This window comes from Populus euphratica, unplaced genomic scaffold, assembly GCF_000495115.2.
Source record: "Populus euphratica unplaced genomic scaffold, PopEup_1.0 scaffold414.1, whole genome shotgun sequence".
NCBI lineage: Eukaryota > Viridiplantae > Streptophyta > Magnoliopsida > Malpighiales > Salicaceae > Populus > Populus euphratica.
In genome coordinates this window covers 52,299-66,412 of record NW_011500038.1, presented here as the reverse complement: position 1 = coordinate 66,412, position 14,114 = coordinate 52,299, and the positions used below count along the sequence as shown (strand labels likewise).

At 29.9% G+C, this 14,114-nt stretch overlaps 1 protein-coding gene across 4 annotated transcripts; it reads right to left on the bottom strand.

Moving 5' to 3' along the window:
• Positions 1-6,642: 6,642 nt before the first annotated feature.
• On the bottom strand, positions 6,643-11,447 carry LOC105142828 (OBERON-like protein). 4 transcript variants are annotated; one of them, XM_011050641.1, is made up of 4 exons: positions 11,246-11,447; positions 10,522-10,583; positions 9,252-10,406; positions 6,643-7,496 (listed from the first exon to the last, which is right to left on the bottom strand). In XM_011050641.1, exons 3-4 carry the CDS (start codon positions 10,387-10,389, stop codon positions 6,943-6,945), a joined length of 1,692 nt encoding a protein of 563 aa, XP_011048943.1. In that variant the 5' UTR covers positions 10,390-10,406; positions 10,522-10,583; positions 11,246-11,447; the 3' UTR covers positions 6,643-6,942. The 4 variants fall into 4 exon arrangements, with proteins under 4 accessions (XP_011048943.1, XP_011048944.1, XP_011048945.1 ...); XM_011050642.1 differs by lacking the exon at positions 10,522-10,583 and having other exon boundaries at positions 11,179-11,447; XM_011050643.1 differs by lacking the exon at positions 10,522-10,583 and having other exon boundaries at positions 9,252-10,425.
• Positions 11,448-14,114: the final 2,667 nt, after the last annotated feature.

Sequence of the window (14,114 nt, the reverse complement as noted above, 5' to 3'; positions counted from 1 at the left end):
GTGAAGGCTAATTAATTACTCTCAATCCTCCCTCTAGCTAATCCCTCTGATAAAAATGATCATCCCAGACCCTCAGCATGCAGAGCAATGTCAGTGCTCTTTCCTTCCCTCTAGCTAGCTAGGTCAATCACCTTGCCATCAACGCATAATTCCAGTACAGCTCTAAACATATCTCCAATAATCCAGATCTCCTCTGCGTGTCTGTATATAAACATGGAGTCATGTTCTTAGAAGGGTGCTGGAATAACTTGATAATCAATCGATATATTATTATTATTTTTTATATAATTTAGGATATTTAAGTTAATTTATATATATTATAATTAATTTTCAATCGATATATTATTATTATTTTTTATATAATTTGGGATATTTAAATTAATTTATGTGTATTATAATTAATTTTGGAATTCACTAAACAACTTGTAAGTCTAATAAACAAATAAAATATCACAGAAATGACAAGCATGTATGGAGAAAATCAAATCTAAATATAAAAAAATAAAATAAATTTTTTATCACTAGACCACGATCTCGAATACGATCTACTATTTTTTACTTGCTCTGCAAGCAATGGAATTCTTCTACTTTGTATTCGATCTACTATTTTTTACATACTCTGCAAGCAATGGAATTCTTCTACTTTTTCATCTTCTTTTTTACGTTGATCCATATCCAAAAATAAAAGGAATTATGTAAAGTGGCAGTACTGTATCAAGAGACATCGATTAGGGTTTAATTAAGATCATTGTATATCCACCACAAGCTAGCCAGGAGACTTGAGTGCATGATTAAGGAGGAAGGATGCATTATTATCAATAAGAACACACTCCACCATGATGCTCCCTCTCGTTCGTTTCGTTTTTTTAATTTATTATTAGACTAATAATTAATTGTTCATAATTAAGATATCAACGCTACTGTTTTCTAACCCTTGCATGTGCCAGAGCCAACTGCTACAGTTTGATTACAACCTTTGTCTCCTCATGCCAGCTGCTTGTTTTACCATGGGCATCGAGTGCCACTTAAAAGAAGAGAATTAATAATGTTATTTTTCCACCACTGACCATCTAGTACTGCATTAACGAAAAGAGACAGGCAATTGCTTGCTAATCTTGTATTAGAGAGGATATTCTTAAGTTTCTTTATATTTAATTTACTTTTTGGTGGGGATAATTAAATACTCGTATTCCTGCAAGGGTACTTCTGGGATTTCCTTATGGCCACCGGACACCTCCCCCCCCAACCCCTCCCCCTCCTCTCTCTTCCCGGAAGGTTATGCAATCAAATAATTGCACTTCATATGTTTGTTCAGGTGGACCTTTCGGCGGGATTTCAAGCCGTTGCCATGAGGTTTTCATATGGCCATTGATTTCCAAATACTATCTCACTTGGTGGGCATGTCCTACTTTACATGCATACACAAAAGCTATAATGATTGTATATTGTATTTTTTTTTAATTTAAGGATATTGAAAAATCAAATATCGAGACCACAAAACTGTTAGTAAATTATGAACATTAATTGATAATATGTGATACATGAGGATGGGAAAAATAAATAAATTATATTTATTAAAAAATAAGTTGAGGTTGCTCCTTCCTTTTCTATTTGTTGCTCCTCGGTTTTCTTTCTTTTCTCTAAATTGCAATCTCATCATCATAGTTTTATTTATTATAGGTCTTTTCATATGAAGAGCACTCCAAAAAAAATTTCAATGTGGTCTGTAAACCTTTTATCTATACCATCTTTAATTTTGTGGAAACTTTATAACCAAGAACAAGAAACTAAAAAAAAGGACCAATGTGTAAAAAATATGAAAACCACATGGCCAATATACAAAACAATGTTGCCAAATTTGTTTTAGTTCAACTATTCATTCAATTTATTTTTCATCCCTTAAATTTAAGAAAAAAGAGAAACTCGTCATAAAACAATGAAGAAAAAAAAATTATTAGTTGGTTATATTTCAATAGCAAAAAAAAATAATATTTTTATTAACATGTTCTTTTTTCCCGGTGAATTTAATAGAGGTGTTGTTTCCCTAAAAATATATTTTTTTAAAATAGATCAACATTTGTTCATTTGTTTATTTTTTTAGGTTGATTTTTATTTTTTTAAATGATTTTTTAGTGTTTTAAAGTTAGCAAATAATTTTTTAATATTACATATTTAAAAGTGTTTTCATGTTAAAACAATTGACAAAACTTGGGTTTTCAGAGTTAAAAAAACTAGGATCCTAATTTTTCCATCACCGAAAATAACTGAATAACAAATTAGTTTGTGACACGTCACCTGCATAAGAATCGTGAAGCGCCTCCCCTCAGATTTTTTTTAAATATTGTATTTTAACTTTTTGAAGTTACATGATTGGTGTTTTATAGGGTTATTCATATGAACAGTAACTTAATTTATTTTCAATGACGGTCACAAAAAATTTTCTCGATTGTATTTTTTTTAGCAAATTTAATAAGCTGTGGTTAAGTTTGTAACACGAAGAGGAAATTCAAAGAAAAACCAACATGTAAAACACACGAAAACAACTTGGCAAATTTAGAATTCATGCTAATAGTTGTTTTAGTTTAAATTTTTTTTTAATACCTAGATTTAAAAATTATAAATGAGCAAAAAAAATTAACAATCACCACATTTCAACTACTAAAAAAAATAATTTTAATATCAATAAGTTTCTAATATTGAAAAAAGTTTAGTAGAGATATCAATGTTATTTCCAATAACCATTCAGAGAAAAATTATCCGGTGCACATGTGGTTTTTTTTATTTAGTTGGTTTTTGTTTTTAGAGTGGTTTAAGGTTGGTAAATGATTTTTGATGTTTACATTATATTTTAAAGGTGTTTTTAATTTTTTTTTTTAAAAACTAAAATTTAGGTTTTAGAGATCCATAAATTTGAGCTAAAATTTCTCCAATTACTAAAGGTGATTAGACAATAAATCAATTAGCAACATGTTAAATGTCATCATTGGTGATAGGTTACCTCCATTAAAGGTAGTCACTGGTTTATTTTTTATTTTTTTAAAATAAAAATAGATAACATATTTTTTATTTCTAATAAAAAAATTAAATAAAAAAACTAAGTATGTGCTTGGCTTCTAAACTTAATTGCGTCTGGAATTTTGACTAAAGCTAATGCTTGATTCATCTGCGTCTTACCTTTTTTTTTTAGTTATATTTTTGTTCTTTTTCATTTTCATCAATTATTTATATTTAAGAATTAATTTATGTCATTTCTTTTATTTCTTAGACAAATTGAATTAGTTTTATTTTTTTAATAGTGATAAATATTCTTTTTTTTTTAATTGCATGATACTTCAAAGAGATTAGTTTGATTTGTATAAAAAAAAAACTCTCCTCTTGTATTATATATGAATCAGTTGTATGCATATAAAATTTTTATAAAAACAAAAATTATTTGTTGTTAGCAACAACATTTAAATATTTAGATAAAATAAATGAAAATGTTAAAAATAAAATGGATAGATATTGTAAAATATTTGTCTATACATCTATTTTTTATTTATATCATAAAAAATATTTTATCATTTTAATATTTAATTTATGTTAACAAAATTATTTTATGATTTATTAGTTTATATATATTTATCAGTTTATTTTATAAAATATAAATAACATTTTTTTATTTTCAAAATAAAAACATTGTGATATATATAAATATATCCATAATTTTTTTTCTTCAAGTTAACGCGTAACATAAACAGCTTGTTTGTGTAAATAATATATTTATATTTTTTAATTAAAAAATCATAATATTTTAAAATATATCCATAATATTAACGCGTTCCCTTTCATTATAGTCAACAACGCACAACGATTGATAGTTTTATAGAAATTTAATAGCTTTCTCGAAGTCAATTCCACCATAGTTTCTACGTTGATTTTCTTCGCAGAGTATTTTGAAATAATAATAAAAAAAAAATAGAAAACAGAAATTTATAAACATTACATTACATGTAGTTTTGAGTGAAGATAAAAGAGTTTAAAATGTCTACTCATAGAAGAGCACGCCAGGACGTGTTTAAAAATATTATTAAAGTACTTATTTAAAATAATATATTAATTTTTTTAAAATCATTTTTATCAAAAACACATTAAAATTATTTAAAAATATTTAATTTTAAAAAACATTATTTTTTTAATAAAAAAACCAGTCCAATCATAAGTACAAATAAACCAAAATAGCATGGGTCATAGTACGTCTTCAAGGACTTTTGTTGTTCGGTCATGTACCCCAAATTCTATTACGAAAAAATTATTAAAAACTTTATTTTCAGCGTAAAAACATACTTTTTATAAGTTTAAAATTATTATAAAAAAATAAACATATTTTTTATAAGTTTAAAATTATTATAAAAAAATAAATTTATTTGATGATAAGAGTTTATATTATGTTTTTTTTTTAAGTTTAAAATTTGTTAAAAAATAGATTTAAACTTAAATTTATTTTTTTATTTAAGGATAATTTTGTTTTTATTTTATTTGATGATAAGAGTTTATATTATGTTTTTTTTTTAATTTTAAAATTTGTTAAAAAATAGATTTAAACTTGATTTTTTTTTATTTAAGGATAATTTTGTTTTTTTAGCTATTTTTAATGTTTTTTAAACTATAAATGAATTTATCATATTTTCTATGATGATTTATGGATGTTTGGGGTCAAAAATGAAATTAAAAATAGCCTTTTAAGTAAAAAAAACTTAAGTTTTAATTTTGATGGTTAAAATTTAAGCAAAGCATTTATATGATTTTTTTTGAAAAAACTTTTAGGACAAACAATGTGAAAAAATTAAGGATTTAGTCATGCGGGCATGCTAGAACAAATTTGCGTGTGTACTTTGATAAAATAGATTAGATGTGCTATCGTGACATTTGCTTTTTAGATTAAATATTTTAATTTATATTTATTTTTTGATTTTTTAAGTTTTATTTTTATATGTTATTGATAATTATTTATTTATTTACACACGCTCCTTGACTTATTTAATTATATATATATATATATATATAATTGTTTTTCTGAACTTGTTGAACTATAAAAAAAGATTGATAAAACTTGCATATAGAATAATTTTACTAGAAATAAAATATTTAACTGTAATAAAAAATATATATATATATATGTATGTATATGTATGTATGTATGTATGTATTCAACCATAAGCAGTTGGAGCCCGCTGGCAATCAGGTAACCACCAAAGGTCGCGCTCATCTGTGGCTGGCAGAGGATGAAAACATGGGGTTTCGAGCGTACTGTACAGCTTGCTGCTCAACCACCTAACGATCATTTGCTTCCAAGCAACCCCTTCGATCACTTTCTTGTGTTTTCGACGTCGAGAGGATTTGATGTCTTCAAACTTGTTCGGTGGCAAACACATTTATAAAAACCGATGCAGTCTGGAAGCATTTTATTATGCATGTTGTTCCTAGATTAATGGAAGGCATACGTGTCATTAATTTTCTCTCCTCCTTTAGATGTCTTCGAATCCAGCCTCTCTTTTGTTCGGTGGCGAAAAAGAAAGATTCGAGATCCATCCATGAATATCCAGTCCAGTCAGACAATTTATTACCGAGGGGATTATATTGGATTTTACATTTTAAAAATATTTTTAAATAATTTAAAAAGGAATTGATTTTTGGATTGAAGAACACCCTGGAAGTTTCATACATCCTCTCGATGGGATATGAAGTTCGAGATTGCATCCTTGTTTTGTCTTTTTCCTAGACACTTTATGTATAATTGAGCATGGAACAAAGTAGTTTTATAATCGAGACTTGTAACCTTTCCAACTTACAAATGGCCCCGACTTGTTTTTGGATTAATCATCTGAAAATTAAAATAAAAAAAAATGTTGGAAGAGCAGTCAAAATGCTCCTCTCTCTCTCTCTCTAATATGATCTTAAAGTTTATTTAATGAGAATAATTTATAGTCACTCCAATCCAATAGATGGTGACTGGAGAATCGGCCTGTACACATGCTTACATACAGTTTTCAACCATTATCTTTATCATATGACAAGGTGTTTTGAGAATCTTCATGATCAAGTGCGTCAATATTTATTTTAAATGGATGTGTGGACTTTCCAAAAAAAATAAAAAATACATGGCAGGCATGACAGATTTTGCTTAGGTGTTGCTATATGAAAAACACCTCATTCTCATTTTTAAACTCCAGGAAACGGTGCCACAGTTGGAGACGGGGCCACAGCTGGAGACGGAATCAGCCGTGCCATTGCATTCAACGTGGTTGATTCTTCCGTTGAACCACCGCAGCTCGATGTCCTTAATTCGGAGTCCAATTCCGTGAGCACCTACAGAAATACATCTTCATCTGCTCATGCGAAGAGGACCCCGGCACGGCTTTGTAGCTTGCAAGTACGTAGGCTAGGTTGATGTACGAAAAATAGAAGCACATGGCAGCCCTGACTTGTCTACGCCGTGCATTTCGCAGGCAACTCCTCCGGTGAGAAAGTATAGCAACCATGCAGCCCATCTTGCTCACAGAAAATCCCTCCTGTCAGATGTACAGTATTGCATGGATATCTCTAGCAACTCTAAGAACCTGATAAAGTATCAACCCAGGTTGCTTGATCAAAGATGCGTGCGAGAACTTTCCAGCATGCATGCGCGAAAACTACATATTTATGCACAAGTGTAAAAGCAACTTACAACTCGAATCGGTTCCACCGACTCGCCAATTAAAAATTACAAGGTTGAAATCAATCCAAATAGCATTTCATTCACACTTGTTCGGCAAGAGTCACACTCGTTCAGCAAGAGAGCGACATTTCTAAACATCTTAATCAAACTTTAACTCGGCAAAAGACATTTTTGCTCAGGGATTTGTCCTGAAATGGTGGCGCTCGTTTGGCTGTGCTTCTGTCTTTGGGAGGACATCGTAGCCGTTAAAAATTTCGTGGATTTTGGAATATGCCCAACACCTGTGAAGGGTCAGCCCCACCACTGCCTTGTGATGCACGCGAACTCTCCTGCAGCTTAATCTTCTCAAACAGATACTGCTTCTCTGCCTCAGCTTCACTTAAACGAAGCTTGAGGTAACTGCTAGCATATTCTTCCTCTGATTTGTCTGTCTTAGCAAGACCGATTCTCTGCAGCCTCTCAGCCTCTCGTTTTGCTTCGTTGGCCTTGAGCTGGAACATGTCAGCCTCTGCCTGCTTAAGCCTCACAATTCTCTCAAGCTCTTCAACCTGTAGCTTCTTTTTTTGCCTGTCAAGCTTTAGTTCTGCCACTTCCTTGGCCTTCTCCTCCAGCTCGCGGTCACATGCCTCGAGAGCCATGCGTGCTTTCTTAAACATTCTCATTTTCTCATCAGCTACCATCTCCATCTTCCTTATGGCCTCTTGCACCACTTCAGCAATTCGGTTGCATGCCTCCTGCGGGGCTATCAGCCTCCCACCCTCCCCATTTTCAAGGCTCTTTGGAGAGTCCACCTCGAGCTCTTCAAAGAAGGGTACAGAAGAAAAGAACAAGAAGTTTAATTTCATCTAGCAGATTTCTACTGAATTTCAAATAACATATTCAATAATTCAGTTAATCAGTTAAATGTACATGGAACCACATGTGGACTCTTCATTCCCCACAGGACCATATAAATCAGAGGCTATACTGATAGGGGGGGGAGAGTGATTTCTCAAAAAATGCAGAGCAAGGATGAACCCTAACGCTCAAAGAAAAGAAGAGACATGCTATGATTAGCTTGCCAATTTGCTTGAACTAAGAGACTAATAATAGAAAGAAGACGTCAGCTCCAATCACATTAATAGAATTTCAGTGTGAACATGTCAAAGGCTCTGATCAAAGTGAGATACTGTTAGCATGTCTATATATGGCATGCCCACTTACATGACTAGCGGAGTCAGGACACAGTAATAACCCTATACTTATGAAACTCTCTGCTTTTGCAATAAAATAATCACTATCATATTTAAGAAAGAAAACTCTCTGCCTCTGCCAAAAAATGGAACCATTCTTTTCATATATACTTCGTAAGAATAAGAAAGATACTGCAGGGAAGCATGTATAAAAAATATATATTACACATCCATAACCATATGACAAATCACCAACTCTGTCGAAATACCCTTACCAGTTATAATAATCATAGATACTTTAGCAAAAAGAATATATATGTGTATATTAACTCCAAATTTCCTTCTTTTTTCACTAAAATACTCTCAAACTTAAATTCTTTTAAAACCCTTGAAACCCTACTATATCTAAAGAAAAATTCATGCTCTCTTTACAACAGAAAAGAATACTCAGGTCTGCTTATATATTATCATGTAAATGCTAAGGTTGTATCTCTTCTTACTATCATCGTTATAAGGTACAGATCTTAAGAGAAACTATTTGTAATCCATGAGCTATTTAACATATTATTTAATCATGGTGGTTTACTTTTCTATCAATATATTTTGGCTTTAAGATCACCAAGTATGTATGTGGTGGTTGAGCACCTTAAGAACCTCAATAGACAAGTTTATAGATGAGAGATTTGCAATCCTTTGGCAATTTCTTCCAGAATTCTGGATTAAAAAGCTTAGATTCAGTTGTTTTCGCATTATATTAATCGTTATGATTGGTCCACATGTAAAAGGAAAATTTTGTTTATTAATTCTTCTTTGATTGGTCCAGATATAAAATTATATTATTTTTGAATGATCACATCTAAGCTAGCTCACACACACACACACACACACACAACACTTCCACGCTACCTCCTAACCTTTTAAATTTGTCATTTCTCTATACAAAAAAATGTCATTATATGTTGTCCAAAAACAGAACTCTCATCATCCTACAATCAAATAAGTAAATAAAAATCGTGTTTTAATTATTTTTTTCTTTAACAATTGTATTCTACTATCCTTACGAACTAACGATTCCTTTCACTAAATTACACCTTTACATAACAATTTTATTTTTTTAATCTTGATTTACCCGACGTTATTTTTTTCTTCTTATCTTGTAATTCTATTCACTGGGCACTACCCTTATACCTTGCTAGGATTCCAATTTATTACACGCACATAAAATGCAGTAAATATTTAGATAACGGTAACAATATTGGAGCAGCTTAGTCACTGCTTCAAGCAGTCAGTGAAGGCAAAGCAAACTAACGCACCAGGTCAAATATTCTTCCAATACTGAAGGAGATAAAGCTATCTTATTTAATGCTTAGCATAATACATACCTTGGAAGAACATTAATATCACCCTGCAAGCTGTTGACTCTGCAAGTCCACCCTTCATTTTCTCAATAAGTTCCTCGCACTTCCAAAAGAGTTTCCTCCCTCTACTGTCTTCACTTCCTCGGAAGATTCTACTAACAAAATCAAGTTCCCTCGCAAGGGCCTCTCGTTCCCATGCTGGTGCACAGTGTTGGAAAACATCTTTCACCCAACCCAAGAGCTCAGATGTTCGATTGCAGGCTCGGCAACGGAAAAGCATCTCAGTTGGGCCAGCTCCACTCTTAACAGATGGGCCCATACAAATTTGCCCATCACGAATAGCACAATCCGTGTGAGTCCAATGCGAACACAAATCGCAACCAATCCAACGGCACGTGTTCACTTCAAAATCAAACTTGTTACAGATCACACACATGCAGAGATTGCAGAAACCGCTTTTGTTGGCACATATTTCGCAGGTACAGTCATCAGCTGGAAGCTGGTTTTGGCATGCTATATTTCTGCATCTCTTAAACACAAAGACCTCAATCAGGGAAGTTTGGGAAAGACTTATACTTGGATGCAAAAAAGCCTGAATTCCAGTGTTTATTGAAACGAGTATTTCAAGTTGTACTCGGTGTGCTCTAATCAATGTCTTTGCTGTCAAATCAGATCTACTCTGAACAAGCTTCTGCAAAATCAAAAATTCCTCTCTGTGCTGTGAACCACCACTCCCTTCAAGGATAACCCGGAGACCATTCTTTAGCTCATCAAGAAAATCATCAGGTAGATGATGCATCTTTTCAGAAATCACATCAACTCGTTCCCTAGCTATGTCACGAAGAGTTATCTTATCTGCAACTGAGACACGACGAATGACAGACTGTTCAGGGCAATCATTCTCCGCCTTGCCATTCTCCATCTTCTTTGTCATCATGGCATCAGCAGTGGGCCAAGTTTCTCGTGAACTAGCACTTTCAGTAGGTGATTCACGAATATTATCAGAGTTAGATCTCAGTTCCTGTGCATCAGGAGACAAGCGAGGATCAGAAGACACCAAGGACAGTGATGTTTGCAGTCCAGCTGCACGCGGTTGCTGTCGTGGAGGAAGCATTTTTGATGAAGGGTGGTGATGAATGTTAGAACCAGATGATGTGCCCATCAATTAGTGGTTTCTTCCTGTCAATGTCACAAGGAACTATAGCACATCATCAATCCATCACCACCTACTTTTATCATCACTATCATAAGAATTCAAGCTATGGAAATGTGTGAAAAAAAGAAAGGAAAGTACAGAGAAGCATGGCCCAACTAGGAACACCGTTGTAAACAATAAAAAAATCTTCAGGAAAAATTCTGTAATAAAAATTAAATGTTGTCTCAAAAAAGGCTTTTCTGTCCAGTAAAGTTTTGATCAAAATTATATGTAATAATCCCTTCTTTTTACAAGAACGTTTTTTGTTGCTTGCTTAGAATTAACCATGATTTCCAGAGGATCATATATATATATATATATATATATATATATATATCACATGGGGAGACTATATCAGCTACTACTCAGCTATAACAGACGAAAGCAACACATACACGCTCACCGATTTATTTATTTTTAAAAGAAAATCAGCATCATTAATGAATTAGACTAATTAAGAAAAAAAAAAAGCAAGAATTTTTTTAAAAAATATACCAAAGCTGCAACAAGCAAACAGTAGATCAGAGCAAAGGAAGTAATCTGTTTAATTACTAAGAAAGCTACCAAATCCAAACATAAAGTTACCAGATCTGACCTCTCAAAAAACCTTTCCTAAGATGAGATAAAAATTAATTTTTTTTTAAAAAAATCTATCAGTTAATCAAAAAATTTCCCTATCTATTTATTCACCACTTAAATCACAAACAATAATAATAATAAAAAAAGAAGTCAAAACGGTTCTTCTGGTTTTTCTACCTGTTCTCTAAGCAACCAAACAGAAGCTAATAAAAAGAAAGACAGCACGAGAGAGAGAGAGAGAGACCTGATGAAACGAGGCCAAATGGATCGATGGAGGAAGAGATGAAGGAAACAGGCATCGATCAACAAGGATTACAAGAAAGCAGAGAGATCATTGAATCAGCATCTTTACCATTTTGTCCTCCAGTGTTGAGGCTTGACTACAGATGACAGGAACAAACCGACGACTTTACCCAGGGACAAGACTGGACAATGTGAGAGAGAGAGTCGTTAACGAAAGAAAACGGCTAGCGGCTAAGCCGGTGTCTTAATTTGTGTTCACCGGCTTCGCATGCTTGCAATTTGTCACTGTTTGTGGCGCATTGACTTGTTTTTTTTTTTTTACGCGGCGGCAATGGGGTTTGGCTGGTTAATACATTAAATTTAATTCTTTTGTGTTTTAAAAAATATTTTTTTAAAATAAATATTTTTATATTTTTTATTTTAAAATAATATATTTTTATTACTTTTAAATTATATTAATATACTGATATCAAAAATATTTTTTAAAAAATAAAAAATATTATTTTAATATATTTTTAAATAAAAAATATTTTTGAAAAAATAATAATCATATTTTTAATGAGCCCTAATGAATCAATAAATAATTAACTAAGGTTAACTAAATAGATAAGTGGTAAAAAAAATCATTTGGTTTTGTTGTGTTTATAAATTAAGTAGCTTTTTATTCATTTAAAAAAAAAACTATTAAGTGGCTGGTAAAAGACATTTTTTTTTAAAAAAAAACATCTTCTCCTTATTACATTACATTTAGTAATTACAAATTATAAATTACAGTTAAGAGAATCTAAATCCCTAGAAAAAAAAAAACATTGTGAACACCTTCACAGTGAATTATTTAGAACAGTGTTAAGCTTTGAGATTTTTTTTATTCCAATCTTTAGTTTTTTTATTTTTTTTAGTCCTTGAAAAATTAAGTTATATGAATTTTTCAATTTATAATTTATTTTAATTGGTTTTTATAAAGTTCTCATAATGTAAAAAAAAATAGAATAATATTTGATCAGTATTTAATTTTACAAACAAAAACATTTTAGTTATGTTAATTGAAAAAATTAAACATTCAAGACCCAATTTGACTAAAATAAATGGTTTATCTTCTTACCCCTACTGTTCAAAACCCATCTTTTCTTTCTCTTTTTCCTTTTAATTTTTTCAAGTTTTTTGTCCTTATTAAACATTTTAATTCAAAATTTTATTTATTTATATTTCAATTCATGAGTTTGAAAAAAAAAATTGCTGGAAAAAAAAGTTGACATATGACCAATTTCAACAATAAAACTAGTTATTCTCAGTGTAAATAAATTTTATTTGATAATAAAAATTTTATTTATATATTTTTTTATTTTTAACTTGCAAAAAAAAAAAAGGTTTGAGAATGTTTATTTATTCAAGTTTATTTTTTCATTATTTAAGCGATTAAATGCTAATGTAAGACTAAAATTTAGTTTATTAAAGCCATTCAAATGTTTCTTAGGTATTATTAATTCAAATAAAGGTTGAAAATAGATTTTTTGAAACCTAGAAATCAAAATGTCAAATTTTAAAATATCTTAATTTTATTGGTGAATAACAAATCATCTGCTCCTTTAGCTAAAGTATGTTTTCGTGTTTGTGTGGGTAAAGAAGCAAAAGTTAGGAGAACATGTTCGGCCTTGTAGCCCCCACATATAACCTTTTCTTCATTGTAAGCTAAAAATGTTTGACATACAGGTCATGTGTTTAAATTTTTAAAATTTTTTTTACAATAATTTAAATTTAATTTCATAAAATAAATTCATTTAAAATACAATAGATATATTATTGTATTAAATTCTTAAATTAATTAAGAATGTATTTTAAATCTTTTTTATTACATACCATTACATTTTTCTTTTTCTTTTTGAATATGATTATAAAAATATTGTTATAATATTAGCAAATGTTTTTTTTATACAACCCCTTGCAATTATTATTTATTTGCTTTACTACAAGTATTTATTTATTTATTATATAATTAAATAAAAAATAGGTGCACACCTAGAACTGTTATGTCCCCTCTCTTTTTTTCCTTTTAATTGTTCTCTTTAATTTAAACTTAAAATTAATAAGAGTAGTATTTTTTATATTTGTTTTTATTTAATCACTTTTTTTCAAATATATATTTTTATTTTTATATAATTAAATGAAAGGTAAATTATAAAAAAATCATTATGAAACCCAAACAAGTTAATAACTTGAATTATAAATTTCATTGGTTAACTAGGTTGACTTCTTTTGATACAAAGTATCATTATCTTGATATTTAGAAGGAAAAAAAAAAGAGGTTAAGTAACATCCTCTTCAATATTTTTATTTATTTTTAGGTGAAGTTTTTAATTAAAATTTATTTAAATAAACTAATTAAAAACATGTTTAAGATATTATTTAATGAAGTGTTGTTTGATTTTTACTTTTACTCATAAGATTGTAGCATATTTTTCTAATATTAATAACAATCTTACTGTGTATCCCTTTATGATATTTATTTTTATATTTTTATTTCTTAAATTTTATTTATTTTTTTTCTTGTAAATTTATGTTATTGAATAGTTATTATTAGCTTTCGTGTTTATGCTTTGCAGCATAGGTAAACTATTTTTTTAATAAAAAATAATTAGTTTTTGAAAATGGGTAAAAAAAATATAAAAAATCATTTATGAAAAATATGTAAAAAAATCCAATTAGATCTAAATCAACACAAGATATTTTGTCATACTCATGATCAAGGCTGGAATAACTCGATTAAAAATAAAAAGTTTTATAAAGCCTTTTAATAAACTATGTTAACTTTTTAAACTCGTGACTAAAGTTATTAAACTTGAAGCATCGAATCTAAAAAAAATATGAAGTTC

Bases quoted from the DNA above. Each gene is read 5' to 3' on its own strand.
- LOC105142828 (XM_011050642.1), bottom strand. From the start codon at position 10,389: ATGGGCACATCATCTGGTTCTAACATTCATCACCACCCTTCATCAAAA. The intron at 7,497-9,251 runs GTATGTATTATG...CCTTCTTTGAAG, and splicing joins GATATTAATGTTCTTCCAAG to AGCTCGAGGTGGACTCTCCA.